General features: G+C 50.8%; 1 protein-coding gene across 6 annotated transcripts in view; it reads left to right on the plus strand.

Annotated features, from left to right (window-relative positions):
• Window positions 1-19,458, plus strand: part of NBEA (neurobeachin) — a 288,718-nt gene that overhangs the window by 121,892 nt on the left and 147,368 nt on the right. For all 6 annotated transcript variants that reach the window (XM_076067457.1, XM_076067460.1, XM_076067458.1 and 3 more), the window contains exons 35-36: window positions 3,201-3,309; window positions 12,597-12,763. In XM_076067457.1, coding sequence (XP_075923572.1) covers window positions 3,201-3,309; window positions 12,597-12,763 — 276 coding nt within the window. The remainder of the gene's footprint in view (window positions 1-3,200; window positions 3,310-12,596; window positions 12,764-19,458) is intronic.

Consider the following 19,458-nt stretch of genomic DNA (forward strand, 5'->3'; position numbering starts at 1 on the left):
CCAGGCAATGCATTTGTGTGGTCACCCATGCGAATGCTCCTCTACTATATGAACTCATTATGTATGTACGTTGAACTTCTTACGCACCATACGTAGCCACCATGCTAATTGGAGGTACAGGCAGAAGGCAGAAGGATGCACAAATAAGCCTTGGCAACTCGAAATGTCAGAGTTTTCCTGCAAATATTTATTTTACAATATTGCTTGGCTTTTATTTATTTGCCCATAAATCACCCGTACACAAAACTCAATTAGGCCCGATAACAATATAATAAGATTGATATGTGTTTACAGTCGATTTGAAATCGACTGCTGAATGAAGGCCTCCCCATGGTCTGCGAGTAATGAAGGCTTGTTAACCATACTTCACCACACTGGTCGCTGCGGGTTGGTGAACAGAGGAGCCCGGGACCATTTCAGAATTAACTCGCCCCTCACGCTCGATGTGGCCAGGAATTAACTCGGGTGGCCAGGAATTAACTCGGGTGGCCAGGAATTAACTCGGGTCGCCAGGTTCAGAGCGCCGTGCGCTCACCGCTGTGCCACCGCTCTACCAATTTGATGAGGACAGTAAATATATTACAGATGTGTGGACCTGCATTTGGACGCAGACGCACACGTTACGATTCATACAGCTACGTTACAGTTGAGTCACATATGTTAAAATTAATACACACACGCGAAAATAAATCTAGTACTCGTACAATTAATGCAAACGTTATTGTGTATCGCACCCATGTTATTATCAATATGCATATGTTATAGTGAATAAACATATGTCGTAATAAAGACATATGTTGTAATTAGTACACACGTGTGCGGCATGGAGGAGGGACAGGCATTGGAGTGACAATGCAGGGGTCAGCAATCAAGGGGAAGACCGCAAGCCAGATGGTCAGACACTAATTATTAAAGAGCGGACCTTAGAGGTCAGCTGTCGACTGTGCTGCAACAGTCGCACGATCTAGCATAAGGAAGGAAGCGTAGGGCGGCCGAGTGTGGTGACATTGGTGATCATTGGCCGCGTTGACCTCTTGACCCGGATTAGCATTGCACGTCTACGCCACACAGGTGCACAGGAAGAGGTGAGTGCGTGAGCTTTTCCGAATGCCGTGGGCACGGCCGCGGTGCCGACCGTCCACGAGCGTCGGTTCACCGGCCGGCCGGAGCCTTGACCCCTCCGTGCACCCTGACCCTGCCCGCTGTTGAAAACGTCGCCGGGGCGAGGTGTCGTCTTACGGGCCCGGCCTGCTGCCACGCGATGGTTATACGGTTACACGCTGGGCTTGGGGTGAGGGTGGGGGTTGGTGCTGGCATTGCCTTGACCCCTCCAGATGATGTGGGAGGCGACACGATGTTCTGACGCCTTGGAGGGAACGAGCGCCGGGCCAAAGCCCGCGTGTGCGTGTCTACGTGATGCCAGGCACCGGAGACATTTCTTAATGGCGGCTGATGAGCACAAGATCAAAATGTCTGTACTTACCTACACATAAACATCCACGTTCGCAGAGTTTTACGCGCAGGTATAATGTGCCCGATTCCGTCCGATCTCTGACGCTAGGCAGGGTTGAGAACCTTCTTGGTTGGAAGCCTACTTGCTAATGCCAGGTGTCGTAGGCCTGGGCTGCAAGGTCACCACGAGATGACCTTGCAGATGGCCACACATCTCAATGCCGGACCTTCCTGCATGATTCGTGTGACTCGGTTAAACTTTCCTGGATAAAGAGCTACATTATTATAAATTTCCAGCAATAGAGGTTGTCCTTTGAAGACCACACTCCCTGTCATAGGAACATGGAGTTGCGAAGACTTGCTTGGGACACGAACGTAGGTGCGCCCACCCATGTGGACACCACGGTGACAGTTAGCTTTGGATGAACAAGGATCGCGAAACTGAGCGAGTGTGGAGTGAAGTGGCGAAAGTGTTTTTCTGCAGCAGCATTCTCTCTACGCATCGGCATTCTCTGTACGCATAAGCGGTTGAAGGTATTAATTTGTTTATTTAGCGCATGCGTTTGCTCGGAGCCATGTGAGCGCAGCTTCATCGGTTTGCGTGAAGCGTCGTCCTCGGAGCGCTCGCTCGGCTTGGTTAGCGGACACGGTCGTCAATGATGCGCGTCGCCGTCTGTGTTTGCGACCACGGCTACCATTTGGGGTCGTCGCGTTAGCTCCCCACCGGCGCAGGCTTCGCCGCACACAGAGAGAGGCCTTGGTCAGTTCGTTAGGCGCAGGGCCCAGTCGTGGCGCCGAAGGTCAGGTCCAGGTGGGGCGGATCGTGTTGGGTCGTGACTGCAGCGAGGCAGGAGGAACACGGTGTGGCACTCAGTTGGTTCTGTCTCAGGCTGGTGCTAAGCCAACTTTGGTTTAATGAGCACGGATATTCATTTCTATTTTTGTTTCTTCCGCAAATCTGGTTATAAATCGAGAGCCAAAAGTAGGACAAGGATGATGAATACCTCACATGTCACCACAAAAAAAATCCCATTTTAAAAATTCTAATTTGCTTGTTGAGGGGGCGTGACCTGACCTGGACAGCGGGAAAACACATTTTATGGAGATAACTAACAGCAAAGTGACACCACGTCCACTGCCATCTGCAAGTCGTAGAATAATAGATTTAAATTTCGATTTAAAGCTTTCGTGACTGCAATGATTCATCTTCTTTGGTTCTTTCGGTAAAGTCACGTAGAATGAGAATAAAATAATAAATTGATAAAATAAAATAACACAATAATATTCTCACGGGACGAGACTGTCTGTCACCAGACAGTCTCGTCCCTTCACCTGATGAAGGCCGCTTGTGTTGTGGCCGAAACGTCGTGAGAATATTATTGTGTTATTTTATTTTATCAATTTATTATTTTATTCTCATTCTACGTGACTTTACTGAAAGAACCAAAGGAAAACAGTAGATTTGTTCGAAAGTGCGAATACCAGATCGTACACAACAGTGCGCACCTGAACAAAATGAAGAAAAAGATTGAGGAGGATTGCGGGCCATTCATCCAACCGTCCGGATGCGGCAAACACACGCGAACTGCTGACACTGCCTTGTATGTACGTTGAACTTCCTTCGCACCGTACGTAGCCAACCGGGCTCATCGGAGGCGCGGGGGAAGGCCAACGAGACGGCCCCGTTAAGCCCTGCCGAAGGCGGCGACAACGGTAATCGTGAAGCCACGCGTTTTTTGTCCCGCCAGGATCCTGTGCCACGCGATGAAGGAGCACCTCGTGCGCGTGGGCAGCGAGGCCGACTTCATCCTGGAGAGGCAGCACGCCGACGAGATCAACAAACACGCCGAGTTCGAGGTGAGGTCCAACGACCGCCCTCCTCCTCTCCCTCCTCATCCTCCTCATCCTCCTCTTCCCAAAACCGTTCACCTACGCAGCGGCAGCGGCCGACTTGAAACACGAGCGCTCTGAATTTGCCTCCCGTATTTTTTAATGGCATCGCCAGCGGGAAGGGGTTAATACAATTAGTCTCACGTTTTATCAAACGGGCTGCCTCCGCTTTGCCCGGGCGGGGCGCGCGTCACAAAGCTTCCCTCCCCCGCCGCAGGGCGGGGTTGAAGTTCGCTGGCAGAGACGGACGGGTTTGCGGTCGTGAACGCTAGCCCTTGCGATGAAATGCGGACACGCAAGCGAACCCCCACGGACGGGACGCACTCGCGCGCTCGCTTGCGACTGATTAGGTTCACTCGCATGCACAAACGCACTTGCCAGCGGACGCACCCGTACGAGAGTTTCTGAGCACAGACGTACGGACCAATGTAATGGGTAGATAAAATATCACTGCCTTTTTAGCACGTAGGTGAAATGTCAATCATATGTAGTGCATATTCGTGCATTTTGCATCAACCGTGAAAGATTCGGCCAAAATACTCTCTGGAGATGCCCCTAGTTTTTAGGCTCTTTGGCCTGCAATGGCGTGAGTAAGAAATGGCTGTGCTGCACTGTTTACCTAGTCTGTAGCCAAGTGAACTGCAGTTCCAGTAGACTCTTGTTTAATTTATTAATGCTAAGTGAATAAAACACATCTGGATGGCGAATTAAATGTACTTGCTTCAGGAATGTATTTAGAACATTTCCGCGATAATTGCTTTTTTTCCCCATCTTAAAAAGCTCACTGTGCACCAAGAGACCGGCGTCGGATTCGGTATGAATCATTGTCGCAGAGTAGCGGCACCATCTCCCCGTGATCGCGTGAACCCAGTTTCTCTGCATCTGTTACTTATTATGTTGAGATCATAATTCACACTCTTTAATTATTCAAAAACGGTGAACTGTCGACACGCATACGAGTCTACAAACCTAGAAGCGCTCCGATGTTGTAAACAATAGATGCCTTCTAACAAGGCCGAAGTGATGGTGTTTGTCGTGCGATGAGACGCTTCACGGGTGGACTGTGTGAAGGCTACCATCTCCCACCCTCCTTGACCCTGGATGAAGCAGGGTCAACTGAAGACTGCCGACGAACACCGTGGAGTTGTGCCAAGGTTCCAAATAACGGCCCCGTCGAGGGCCCCACCACTGCTCCGCACGACTGCGATCTGCCAAGACAAACCGTGGTTGCTCCGTCAACCACTTCAGAACCTCTGATTAGCACGTTTGGCTTCCTGAGGTGCGAAAGAAGTTCAGCATGCATACAAATATACACAACGGCAACCGCTCGCTGCCACGGGTGCCTCCTCCACCAGTGGAAGATTAAAGATGACGACCCGCAGTGCGGCATCTACAGCCGCCCGAATTGAACAATGTATCGTCTTGCGAACAACTGCATTCTACGCCCACTGCCCGGCGAACTGGACAGTAATAAGTCGCCCTACCCCCCGAAGCTATCACAAGCTTCACAAACTTAAATCTGGACGTATCACAAGCCTGCCATAGTCTATAAGAAGAAGAAAAAGAAGATTATAAATAATGAATGGCCGCAAGCCTAAGCGTGATTTGGTTGCACAGTCAAGAGAAGCTGTGTAAATTTTTTTCTCCCGTGCGCCGTGCAGCTTGGGTAATGGTTGCGGTGCTCGGTATACGTTCTCCAGGGTTTGGTTGACAAGCAAAGCTATATAGCCACAAAGCGCTGCGTTTAATGATCAATTTACTCTTATCTATAATTACGATTCCTAAAAACGTTCCATCGAGTGCTCCAAGATTATGCTTTTACATTGATTAAACTCTGTCATGTTTAGCGTGGAAACGCTTAATCTTCGCTGCATTTTGTGCCGCCGTGCTAATCCATAATTTTCTTTATCAGCGCAATAATAATGAGCGTCGTCTTTCGAACGACGGACGGAGTAGACAGGGCAATCTTGCACAGCAATTCATCGCTGCTGGGGGGAGGCGGAGGGGGGGCAACGCGTGATACGCTTTCGCTGGAGCCGTCGCTGCCGCTGTAATAATGGCGATCAAATTACTCTCGTGTGCAGAGCAGGTGGGAAATGTGCCGCCTTCTACTGTTGTGTGGACCAGAGGTCACCTGATGAGGGGGATCTCAGATGAGCTTCTGTGCGAGCCACTTCCGCAGACCGTTCCAGAACGTGACGGGTGGCACGTCTCTGCGAAAGATCCATGCGGATGCTTTGTCTACTCACGTGATGCCGACAGCACGATAAAACTGGGGGAAGGTTACAATAAATATATTTTATACAAATAAATAAAACAATGGCGACAAAATGAGAGCGACTTGTTGTGCTGGCGCTGCCGGAGCCACCGGAATCGGACAGGGTGGGGGCGCGTGACGGATGCGGAGGCTCCTGGGCGATGATGAACGGCGTGGGCAGAGGCGATCATTTGAAGATAAATCTGCGGGCCGCGTTTAATCAGAAACCGATGTCGTGTGTACCTCTCGCGAGGAAGTGGCGAATGCAAATTGAGAAGGATGCATAATGATCTGTCCGCGCTGCCCTGGCGACGGAGGAGGTGTGCGCGGTGGTGCGAGCGCTCGTCCTCGCCGGGAGAGGCCACCTTCCCCGCACTGTCGCTGGCGCTCGCTGTCTCTCGACCAGTAGAAGGAGGAGCAGCAGTTGTGAAGTTCAACAAAGATCATCGTGATCATCATCTGTCTGTGGTTTGATGAAGTCGTCCTCTGCAAGCTGTTGCCATCTCTCACCTGGTCTCTCATTCCAACAATCTGTCTAGCTCTGGCCCATCGGCTGATGTCATCGCTCCGTCTCCGCGGTGGACGTCCTCTTGGGCGTGTTCGTTTTTTTGGCTTTTCACTCCATTATTCGCCTCCACTACCGGCCATCATCCCTCCTCGCGATGGGTCCTGTCCAAGTGCGCTTCCTCCAGCAGCGAATAGACAAATGGCTCTCGAAATATTACTAAAACCACCACATTTTTATTCGTAATAAAGAGGCTTTTTTCGACAAACTGGAGACTCTTCTGCCCTTTTTTTTTCTCTTGAAAGCAGCCTTGTCCAGAATTGAAATAGTATAACGGTGAAATTATTTACCAGCTTGGGCCTGCGATGCCACAATCTTTCTCAATCCTGCACCACGTGAACGCATCTCATCACTCTGCTTCCGCGGCCGGTCGCCCCGTCGTGCGTGGCACTGCTTTCGCTGCCATTCTATCCTCATTTTTGTCGGTCGGCTGTCTTTCCCTCAAGCCACGATGTCTCCTCCCCAAGGCCACTTACTCTTCATAACAGTTGATATCGTGCCTGCAATTTAAATGCAATAAAGACATCTTTTCCCGGTTAATATGTAGCTATTCATACGCAATGGAAGCCACAGGAAATAAATTTACATTAACCTGTCTTTTACTTGTGGGAGGCCCTCATCCAACAGTGAGCTGATCGCGGCTAATGATGACGTTGATGATGGACGTGTGTGTAACGGACATAGTTTGGTGGTGCGCCAGGCTGCTTGCTCTCTTGTGAGCAGTGTGCCGTAGCTATCGAGTGTGCCGTAGCTATCGAGTGTGCAGGCGGTACATCTGCACCGAAGCCCCCGTGGGCACATAGGTGGTACCCAGGCACCGGGAAATAGGACCGGGTGAGCGAGCCCATTCCATCCCTTACGCCGGGGCTCGGCTCGCTGCGACCGTCTGCTTCACCATGACACGCGTGCACTCCGCACACTGTGGCCGGCCAGTGCTTATAGCCGGTAGAGCCTCCGCCGTAAACACATCGGTCCACAATAACTAAATTACCTGCCTGTGTGGTGGAGCCGGGCTCGGTAGCCACCGGGGGTTTGCATACTCCCCAACAATCATCCCGGTGATCCGAAACCTCCCGGGGATTCCGTATTCTTCAGGAAACACCCTCCAGGGAACCACAACGAAATGTGCTGCCTTAAATTTGGGTGGGTTGTCCGTGTGCAATGGTGGGCGGAGCAGTGGCGCAGTGGTTGACGTGCTGTGCTGGCAACCCGGGTTTAATTTCCTTGCGACGGTTGACGTCAGTGTCAAGTGAAATCTGTGCCGGTCCTGCCACCCCACCCCCCCCCCCCCCTTTTCTCCAATGTATTTGGTTCGTGTCACCCCTGCAGCCGCTAGAGGTGCTTCCATTCAACACAGTGTAAAAAAAAATGATGAATTCCTTAATCGAATCATGACACTGAATCGAGACAATTTATTGAATCCGACCCCTAACGTGTAGGGTATGGTTCTGTGTCGCCTACGTTTATGTAGCCATTTAGTTCCGGCCAAGATCAAGGTGAGACTGCCACTTTTTTGCTGGGACTTCAACATAGGTTGTCCCCTACGCAAACCCATTTCTCGGCATAGGAATGTGGAATTTTCATCTAACGACTCAGGATTATCAGTCGGTTCGACACGATTCCTGTTCGAGCTTTTGGTGGGGGGGGGGGGGGGTGGCGGGCGCTTTGGCTTTACAATGACTACATAATTCCCCGGCATTCGCGCGGCCGAAGCTAGCAACCGTAAATTCTGCGCGATCAGAGGCTTTTGTTTCCTTTTTGCGGCGCCTTTGAACTGCGGGGCCGCGGAGTGGATGTATGGCGCGTGTCCGCTTGGCCGATAGCGCTGTATTTACGGTCACTCCCGGCCAAGGGTGCAGGCCTCGTTGTGAAAGACGGCCGGGCGAAATTATATATTTTATCAGGTTAGCGTATGGGGGAGTGACATATGCTGACTGTGAAAAATTGAGTTATCTTTGTCCCGTGCCTCCCTCGTGATCTCCAAGTAAGTTATTGGAGCCCAGGACCGGACAGGCATTGAGATAACGCAGGGAAATTCAATTATAGACCGATTCCTATCCTCTAATAGAATTCTGATTCTCGGCAAGATGGCTTCAAACGATACAGAGGTGGGGGGGGGGGGAAGAAAAAACATCTCGGCCGCTCCGTTATCGCGAGCCGGAGGACATTTAGACGAACCGATGCTCGCGGCGAAGCGTGGAGCATCCCGCGGCACTGAACGTGGTAGATAACGGCGGCGCTGGTAGCGGCGGTGGGGAAAGGGGGGCTAGCGGTGTGGCGCTGGTAGTGGCGGCGGCCCTGGCGGCGTTGGCGACATGAGCAATCGCACAGCTGTGCCTCGTTAGCGGAGACTGCCCGCCACCGCGCCTTCTTAATTGGAAACACAGCCGCGGAGAAACGCGTACATTAAAAAAAAAACACACGGAGCCATATTCAGGGGCAGTTAGCGTTTTATAGTTGTGATGGACACTTATGGAACATCAGGATTAGGTCTGGAAACCATCATCTCTGGTTACTAACCCAACCGAGTGTGTTACAATTTAATATGCCATAAAGTGGGAAACAAGGCAGGCTGGCTATTTAAATGGTGTGCAAAACATATGATGCGGCTTTTATGTTTCGGGCTGCGTGCACGGGTGCGTGGCACGTTTGCGCTCGAAGGCGCTCGCCGTCGCAGGCAACTGCGGTGGTTTTAATCGGGATGCGAGATCGTCTGCGTGTCATATTGACAACCAGTTGGCATGCCCATGGCAAGTGGCGCTCGCTGCTGCTCTTGTTGTTGTTGTTACGTTGCGACACCAGCATAAGAGATAGCGTAATAATACCTTGACTGAAACCTATACGATATTGCTTTGGAACTTTGTTGGGTGTTTTGTTGTGACCCATGCCTCTTAGCCATGACGTCAATGAATAGGTTCTCATTTTGTAACGAATCCAACAATGATAAGGATGCGTGTACCTTAGCGTCCACGATGATCTCAATGGGTGACAAAACAGACTTGGGCACATTTCATTAACTGCTGATATTTGAGAGTGTTCGGTCAGTGGTCGGCACGCTGCGCTATAAACCCGGTGGCTTGACGTCGGTTCCCGGCCACGGCTAACATCAGTGGCGCGAGTGATATCTGAGCGGCCCCGAGGGCGGGTGCTCCTCTTCAGTAGTCCTCCCCGACCGGTGTGGTGGGGCTTGGTCGCAAACAACTGAGTCTGACACTCCGCGTGGAGGAGACCTTTTTCACCCCCACCCCCCCCCCCCACCCCCCAATATCAGACTGACAAAAGGGGCACCACATTATTATAAAGAATGTAGAAAACCTGTGCTCTGAGGATGCATATAGCACGGCAGCCATGGTGCCTCTCGCTGAGAGGCTTCCTTGGTTTTCGGTGCTCTCTCTCTCCCGCAGTCACGTCTCCGCACGGCCGCTTGCTACATCAAGGAAGGCTGGATAATTAGCCTGCCTCCTGCGGAGGGGGCTGGCTGCCTCGCTCGCTAATTACCGGGCAATTGAATTTCATGGTGCGGCAGATAAGCCTGTGGTCTCTCTTAAGAACCCTTTACCACCTCAGGCATCCAGATAAGGCTGTAATTGGATTACAGGGTTTGTCTTCTTTCTCTGTCTCCGTTCCTCTCCGTGCTTTTTTCAATTCCCTCTCCCATTCCCGCACGAGGCGGGCGAAATTGCAGACTTCAGGCTGAGAGAAAAAGTGTCTCCCTGTCATTGTAAAAAAAAAGAACCCCACTTTATAATAGCAGCTGAATTGTTGCTTATTTTGACCAATTCACTTCCATCAGACTGTCCGTCGCTTGAATTAACGCTGATCCGTGTTTGGCATCGTTGATGCCACTGTGATGCGGAGACCATTGCATGATCCTCGAGCCCCGATGATGACAATGTATTTGATGAGTTGAATGCTTTAGCCGCCGTGTGAGGTGGATGAACACGAGTGGGGAGTGCTATCCGACCCGGTCCTGGGGCCCGCACTCGCTCTTCAGCAACCCGTAGTGACCGCCGTGGAGAAGTATGTCCACACAACGCTCAAGATGGACACAGGAGTGAACTGACTAAGGACTGTCAACGATGTGTTAATTATTATGCTTTAGCTTGACACACCAACCCTGATGGCTATGATTATGTTGATGATATTCCATGTGATCATTCGTATACATTATCCTGAACCACCGACCGGGTAATGATGGTGAATCTATACTTGAGCTTTATAACGTTGATTCACCAACCTTGATCTATGACGATGATGACAAATGATGGTGATGGCGATGACAACTTTGACAACATTCATAAGTCAGGGGGCTAGATCACAGGCTTGCACAGCACCAGGTCCTTCCAAATCTGGTCACGCTCTGGACATGCCCTGTAAACCACGTTACACCAACGTGGCGCAGGGGGTTGAATCTCCTCCCTGCCGTTCACCCCCCCCCCACCCTCTGCGACCTCCGGCCAGTTACAGCCCAGTCGTGCTGGTGAGGACCACACAAACAAGGCGACGCTAATCCTGTTTAACGAGGGCCCATCATTAGAGACGTGCACTTGTCTGGGGCGGGCGGACGTGGAGGGGTAGGGACGTGGGCTGTGGCCGCCCGTCCGCGTTACCTTTGCTCCTAATTGCTGCCAAGAGCCAGGAAATGTGACGTGTTTGAACATGACTTTGAAATAAATAAAGCCGTACACATTAACATGTTCGGGGTGGGATTGGGGGGGGGGGGTTCGTGTTTGGTTCTGGACAGGAATGATATTTAAATGAGAAATGGAGTGTTCTTGTCAACACCGGTGGAATATGACGGGGGAGGGGGATGTTTAGTTGTATTTCTGGCAGGCTCTGAAGAGCATACAAGCAAGTTGTCTCTGTTACGAAGCGACGATCGAATGACGTTCCCCGTGCCCGCTTGCTGTGCCACGTTCCACAGTTTTCTCCCCACGGCTCCCTTGTGAACAATGACTGCGCGCGTACTTTGTGTATGTGTGTGCGCGCGCTTGATGCCCCAGTTAAATAAAATGAAGATACTGGTCCACCCCTTTGGTGTAGTGTTTTTAATATTTTTACGTACTAATGGGCTTTGGAAGTGTTCGCCTTCATTCAGACCGTCATCGACAGCCATCGTAACTCGGTTAAAATTTGCCTAAATTCATCTTAATTATATTTTTAACACGTGCCCCCGTTAAATAATATACAGCCCATTTGTCAGTTCGCTTCTGGATGAAGGCCTCCTCGTGCCGTGTCGGTCGTGAGGGTTGATTAACCATGCTTCACCACACTGGTCACTGCGGTTTTAGTGCGAGACAGTCTAGGACTGGTTTGGATATTACTATCCAGCTAATTTAGCCCATGTCTGGGAATCGACCTCAGCCCGCCAGGTTAATAGCAAAGTGCATGAACGCAGTTGTTGGTCAACAGGCTGCAGTACTATCAAGGCTATGAGCAGAACAGTTTCTCTATCTGTGTTTGTTTTGGGAGTGGAAGGTTAAGCCTATTATTGCTTAAGGGATTAAGCTATGCTTATTTTAGCCTTTGGGAGTCTTTTAACGAGGCCTGGTCTATGACAATACCCCTACTACGTCCTTTGTCCTGGTGTTGGTTTCATAATAACAATCGTAACCATGCGATTTATTCACCTGAGAAACCGTTGTGGAGCCTTAAGACTGTTTTTCAAGAGGGTCCTCCAATTCAGTACTGGGCCACTTCCGTTTATAAGTGATTGGCTTGTGGGTGGAAAACAGAGAACCTGGAGGTAAACATCACACGCGAGGAGATAATGCAAACAAAGCTCCATACAGAAATGAATATTCATGCTTCAGTTGCTTTCCTTCTGCCTCCTTGCCCAACCTCGCAGCCCAAGCCTGTAACACACGGTATTCCTAAGGCAGTCTCCCGTCCAAGTATTAACCCTGGTCTCAACACTGCTCGGCTACCGAGATCTGACGGGATCGGGCCCATTCAGGGTGGCATGGCCTTTAGAAAACGAAGCCCTTTCTTAGAGCATCAGTGCCATGATTTCTTGTTAATTCTCTCGTATGAATGAGTATCACATTGCTAGGGGCGGTGCTGCGATGGCGCACTGAATCTGGCAACCCGAGTTTCATTATGGGCCATCGCGGATATCTTCTTCTAAGAACTGACGAGATCGGGCGGATGCTGGGTGACTTGTTCATCACCTTTGTAGCAATGTCTGCCGTCGCTCCTGTGCTTCCGCTTCATGTTGTGGTGACCGTCTTTGACTCCTGCCTCCGCGTCATAACTTTTTGGGTTGTTGCCGCAGGTCGTCGGGCACGATGTCCGACGTTCCCCTCCGCGTTACGAGGGTCTTCTTCGGGAACTGGATTCCAACGGCACGTGGTTACCACTCGAAACCGGCACGAGAGCGCCGAAACCCCCAGTGGGAAGTTCATATTTTACTCTCGCGCTCTGCCCCCGCAGTCGCACTGCGCGCAGTACTCGGCCGACCGCCGCGAGGAGGAGAAGCTGTGCCACCACATGATCGGCGCGGCTCGACGCAGGGACGGCGTGATGGCCACACGCCTCCACCACCGCATCGTGGACATCTTGAGCAAGCGGCACGGGGCGTGGGGCCACGTCTTGCAGAGGTATGCGCCCGACCGCCCCCCCCCCCGTCCCATCCGCACGATTGGCGACTGCCATATCCGACGCGCTTTGAGATCGTGTGCCACGTTTCCTTCGGCGTGAGGTGCCAGCACAACACGCGGTGCAACCAGAAAACACATCGGAGGACGGCCATACAGCACACGTATAGCTATCGGTGTCGTTCCTTCCACGACTTGACTAGATCCTGGCTGGTACAAATGAGAGACAGAAATCTAATAGTTGTGCAAATTTTTTTAAAGCAGCTGGAAAAGTGTGGCATTTGGTTTAACGTGTTGCTTTTGTGTGTATACGCACGAACACTTTCCACAATGCGATTATGTTAGGAAGTATATTCTTGTAGAAGGGAAACAAAATGATATATTTTTATTATTTTATTGTTTCCCTTCTACGTGACTTTACCGAAAGAACCAAGAATATGAATCCCTGCAGTCACGAAAGCTTTAAATCAAAATTTATCTTAGGAAGTGTTTAATAAAGTGTGGAAGCCAACAGGTAGCTGTCGGAGCAAAATTAATTCACTTATTTGCAAAAAAAGTAAGTCTCCAGGGTTTGGGCAACCCTTGGATCAATTTAACCCGTTTCAATAGAGCAGGTCGCAAATAGCAACACAGCTCCCTTCTACGCATTCCTTCAACTTGCATCATCTCTGCGAGAATTATGGTGCCCTCCACGTGATGGATAATGGGCAGGCTGAACTCATGCGTGTGTGTGTGTGTGTGCGCGCATCTCAGCCTTCGTTGGAAAGCGTTACAACAAAACAAACACATGCTCTCAGTGCGATTCGGCGCACGCTGCTCTACGCGCAAGCATCTCTGGGTAGCCCCACGGGAAAGAAATTAACAACGGGGCAACGCTCCAAGGTTCATTATAAACGGTGGTCCCCTTGCCGCATTCGGATAGCTTCAGATGGATGTTCCCCTCGCACAATTCGGCAGAGGGGGGACGTGCCACGCTCGCGCATCTCTCGGTGGCGCGATGCCGTCTCCTTGCCCGCCGCGACGTTTGCGCGGCGGGTGCAGCCTCGTCGAGTTCATAGTTTCTTAGTTTATTTATTTTGGTATAGCCCTGTGAGCCATTCGGCTCTTGAATCCGTCGTGCCGTTGGCTCGCCCCTCTGCCTGGGGGGCGGTATTGACTGATGCCGCGTCGCCCTCCTAGGAAAGGAAAGGAGAAAAAAAAACGAGCCAGCCTTATTACGGCCGTCCTCTGTGGGCCGTGCCGTCGCGGCCTTGCGGGTGTTTAAGCCGCTGTAAACGGAGCTGATTGCCACATCGTCGATATTTTTTGCCAGGCGGAGGGAGTCGCGCCTGGAGCGGCCACGTGGAGCGGAGAGTGTGGAGCTTCTGCGATTACCAGGCTGTGTGTGGGGTGTTTTTTTTGATCGTCCATCAGTTCGGCACTAATTCGACGCTTCCTTTTCCGTGTTTGGAAATTAGCGATCGGCCCCATCGGTGGACCGCACGTGCGCGCGCCGCACAAAATATTTTAACGCCGATGACCTCCCGCAGCGCCACCCTTCTTCAGGCTCGGAACGCGCGCGGTCGTCTGAAAACGCAGACCGTCGTTTGATCGCGAGAAAACGCTTAAAATCAGATATTTAATGTTTGTTAAATATGCCGAGGGTTTTTGTTCACTCGAGTCCCTCGAGCATAGTTAAGATGAATCTCGCGCATAGTGCCTGAGCACAATGACAGCAATGAATCTTGGTTAAAGTTGACCCACATCGTGCTTTCCTTAACCCGAGTGCTTTTGAGGTTTTTTTTTTATCTTTCCGTGGACCAGATATTTTGGGGGAGAGCGGCGAAGTGGGGGGGGGGGGGGGGTTTGAAACCCTTTGAATTCCCCCGCGATTCTGTGGTCGCAGCCGTCCGAAGTTTGCGAACACAACCCAACCGCTGGGTGACATCTGTTGTGTAGAACGTGGGCATTCGCCGTGCCCCGTGATCAATGCCGGGGCCTCTGTGTTGCTCTTGGATTCTTCCCGCTGTTGCCCCACCGTTTGACTAATGGGTGCCTGCGCGCGACCGCAGAGTCGTTGCCGCAATTCTATAAACAAAACAACACGGAGGAACCAAACAAAGCGTTGAAATATCGTTTGTGTTTTCCATCTCTGTATGTTTGTGCACGATGTTGATACGTGGGCTGTCTCGGGGTATCTCGGTGTAAGGAGGTGTGAAAAAGTAATCTGTAGACTTAAGTTGCAATTGGTGTTATTAATTTTTTTTAAATCTAATATGATGTCTGTCTATCATGCATGTATGATTATCATTACAGCTTATTTTAGTCATTTCATGCCTATGTATAATATTTCACGTTTGCAATTTAATCTTGTACAGAACAGTCTCATTATTTAAATCATCATGCAAAATAATAGTAAGCACCATTTCTCTGCAAGATTAACATCGACACGTGAATCCAGATTATTGTGATGGATTATTATAAAAGTTACAAGCAACCATCTGGACTGTGGTTTCTTGTGCATTGCTAATGTACACATGGCTCTATGACAGGCCGCGCTTAAATCGGTTTTAAATTTTGGCTTTGTGTTTTTAATAATCATTATTTAAAATGTAGTGTCAGAAATAGTGCATCTTGTCAAACCAGCATATCTGCGTCAATATGCCATAGATCTAGCTAAACAATAACAAACCTAAATAACGAAAACACAAAACGGTAAATGGCATCATGGCCTTGAGCGTCATATTTTTTTTTTATTTCGTTCCACGCGAGGGAGCCGGCACGGTGGAACCGTCGATGCGGAGACGGAATGATTTGGTGCCGACGTGAGGCTTCATTTTTTGCCGCGTCTCTCCCCCGCGAAGCAGCAGGGGTTGCCGGCGGTCGCCCCGGAGTCGCACGACCACATTCATCTTGGAGAGGCCCTCCGGTGTCATCGTCCCCCCCCCCCCACCGCCCCCGCCCCCCCGCGCTTAACCCGCTCGCGCACGCCGCCCTCTCTCTCCCGGCGCGCGGCGTCAGCCTGCCAAGCTCTCGCGCGCTCTTCGGCCTTGAACTTGTTTTTCCCCGCCCGCTTGAGCTGCCCCGGAGCGCGACTATCAGGCAGGCCCACGCGCCTCTTGACCGCAAAAAAAGTAAAAAGCAACCCACGAGCACTCGAGCAGTGAATCCAATACGTTTCGGGTGTTTTGTCGCCGAAATTGCCGCTAAACTTTTTCGGGGGAGAGGAGTGCGAGGCGCGTTCTGCGAGCGATCCCACGGGCTGCAGGGTTAATAACCTGGTGCAGGGGCCCGTGCAATTTTTCTCCAGCAAATCGAATCGCGCCCTTTCCTCGGAGCAAGACGGATGCCTGGAGGTTGGGGTGTCGGGTGAAAATCAATGTGGCCCAAATTGAAACAGTATGGCCGTGTATCGATCCGGGGCGGCCGAATCAAAACTAACGGCTTTGTAACGGGCGTGCTAGACAGATCGCTGCACCCGGACAGCCCGACTATCAATATTAACTCTGCATTCATATATCACCCCTGAAATTGGATGTCAATTTTATTTTTTCTTTATATATATTCTTCTTTTGTTGCTCGCCCTCCTCTTCACCGAGTTCGTCGGGCCTCACGGAGACACCCTCACGTGGCCCTCGTGACATCAGGCACGGCCTGTTTTGTTTTGCTTTTGTTTGTGGACTTGCTTTGACCTGTTTTTGCAATGATTCAAAAAAAGCATTTTTTTTTTACTTCCCAATGTTTATATATGTTTTAAATCTCACTTTTTAATAATGCATGTGTATTTTATATGTCCTTCCGAGCCAAAAGTCCATCTATTGCGCAAGGTTGGCTGCTCAGATTTTGCTTTCGCTCTGTAATTCTATGTGGAGTATATGGAGTTAATGTATTTTGTTTTTCCCCTCTTTATTTAGTTTGCTCTAAGACAGATGTCTCGGCGTAGCATGTACAGTTAACTCCCAGCTTGATCTGGCATCCAGTTCTTCCCCTTACGGTGGTCAAGTGGCGGTATCCCATCAGGCAGTTCTGTATGAGCGTCGTTTGTTGCCCTGCAGCAGCTTTGCCAAAGGGGGAACGCTCCTGGAACCTTCATGACAGTGTTAGTCACTCATTTTCAAAGGGGGGGGGGGGGGAACTTTCGCCGATTAGACATCAGTGTGAGGGCCGCCACACATTTGAAACCCATTGCGGTTTGACAGCAGCACAATGATGGTGGGGGGTATTTTCACATTCGTGTATTGTGGGGGCCGCACGCCAGGAGCCGCACTAAAGGCCACCAGGGGCCACCAGGGGCGACCAGGGGCCACCAGTGTCCCGCGGGCCTTGCAATGAAGAACGCCGCTTTATAGGGCCCCTTAGCCTGTAAAGCTCGCGACAAGATAAGTTTAGCGCAACTTAATAGTTCCAGGTTATGTTTAAGTTCAGTCCATTGTTCCAAGCACACAATTCCTATCCCTTGGGAGTGGCGTCATGGGGTCTTAAAAATCAATTTCACAACAGGCATTGTGCTTGGTGATACATCTCCAGGGGTGCTGGGCACAGGTGTGCAGTGGCTATAAAATACCTCAATATGTCACTCTACTCTGGCCGTTCAGTGGCCCTAAATAATTGTCAAAAGCCATTCTAAGGTGCGCATTAAAAACACGTTCTAGTGTTTGCTCTCGCGCAGCGATCCTGCGCAGGTACGAGTTGGATCCGTTGCTGGAGACCTTTTGTCATGCAGTATGACCGCTGCGCACGCTCTCCGCTGGCATCAACCCGATGAAGGGCGAATGACAGACGTCGTTAATGAGCTGTCGAGACGCGCTTGTTGAAACGGGGCAGAATCTGTCGCCGTAATAACGAGCAGAAAAGGGCTGCGGTGCACGATCGGGCAAGCGCACAGATGCTGTAAACAGCCGTGGCTCCCGATATTGATCACAAAACTTCCTTCTCTCTCTCTCGCATTCTCCCTTTCTATGTCCCCCCCCCCCCCCGCCAAAGTTTAATTACTTTTCCGCTGCGTAGCGTGCGCCGCCGTGTATCGATTCGCGGTACAGTTGGCCGCGGGCCTGGGCTGACGAGCGGCGAGCATCATCGGCAGCCCGTGATGAATGGCAGCAATCTCTCCTGGCATAATTACGTGTGGGCGGAGGGAGAGCTGCGGGGAGAGCGGGCGATGGGGAGGAGAGCGGCAGGCGAGAGGGGAGCGAGGGGAAGGGGGTGGCGGAGCGTTGCTGACGATGGCGGCGACGGCGGGGAAGAGGGCGTTCTCATTTCTTTCCGAGCCGTGGCGCAAAATAACCTGGAGTGCGCGCACACATATAAACTGGCGTCATTGCTTTATCGATTTTTTTGTTTTCCTGTTTATTTTTCTTGGATCACACAGACCACGCCGTGTTCATATACAGCTGTGTGTATTTTTATGATGCGGGAAGAAAAAAAAACCTCCGCTCTATTGCATTGTGACCTGGGCGCCCGGCCTCACGTTATGAGCAACAGAAAAATATTATCTCCGTGAGGCATCTTTTGTCAATGGCAAGAACATTATGACTGCTTACATCTCAGCGGTTAATTTAATTTTTCTCGTTTGACAGATTTATCACGGCGCTGTCATTTTGTGCCGTGGATCGCCGCGCCGCGTATTTGCCCGTACACTTGAGGATTACTGTAATAGCGTTGCTTTGCTGGGGCTTAGCACAGCTTTGGAAGAGCTTAGCGACCCATCATAGTGTGTACTCCTTCCTCTTGGAGATAACTTTTCAATATTTCTACCACGATTTAAGCAGCTTTACATTTCTGCGGGGAAGGTAAACCCGAGACAGCTCAATTTCCTTAACTTTTGACATGCAGTTTGTAACGTGCAAAGCCTCCCGGAAAGTTATGATGCATGTAATCTACGGGAACACACATCAGCCTTTTTGCTCACGTTTAAAATATATAGCCTCTAGCTGTGTGGCTAAGTGTGGGACAATAGCTGTGCATGAAATCTGTCGAATTTAGTTTTTTTTCCATTCATCACTGAGCAGGAGAATGGGCTGGGTCCTGTTAACTGGATCAGTGTGTTTTGTGCATAGAGCTCTCGGGGTGTGTGTGTGTGTGGGTAAAGGAAGATAAAGTTGCGACCCTGCATTTCCCTGCTCTCGCCCCTACTCGCGGAATTGCCTCCGCGAGGGGATGCTCTCAGGAGTCCCCCTCTCGAGACTATTTTGTCCCACATTCCACCACGCCGGCCAGACGTCTTGGAAGATGTGGGACTACCCCACACTTTACCCCACAGTCGACAACCTGCCGATCGACTAGCTGCGGTGTACCCATTTATACAGCTGGTGGGTGGGGGGGGGTAATTAATACATTTTATCCTTTTGTTTTAACTGCTCTGTCGGGAGGTGGAATCGAACCAACGAGTTCCATTGCAAGTCCACCATGCTGTCTGGCAGTATCCTTCTGTGTGTGTGTGTGGGAGCAGCAGTGTAGCGGTTAGCGCGCTGCACTGTAAACTCTGCAGCCCGAGTTCGATTCTAGCTCACGGTCAACACTAGTAACGATTATCTGAACCGGTCCTGGGCCTCTCCTAGGTCGACTCAACCTCAAATTAGTACCTGATGGAATGTGTAAACATGGCCACGAGGGAGACAAAGACAGCACGCGAGGGCGTGTTGCTGACCACCCAACCCCTCGTGTGCTGCGCCGGGCTTCATAGGTGCTCGCTAACACGCACTTGCCCCAACAGTCTGTTA

This window comes from Petromyzon marinus, chromosome 16, assembly GCF_048934315.1.
Source record: "Petromyzon marinus isolate PM22_M1 ecotype Great Lakes invasive population chromosome 16, UKy_Petmar_22M1.pri1.0, whole genome shotgun sequence".
NCBI classification, from domain to species: Eukaryota; Metazoa; Chordata; class Hyperoartia; order Petromyzontiformes; family Petromyzontidae; genus Petromyzon; species Petromyzon marinus.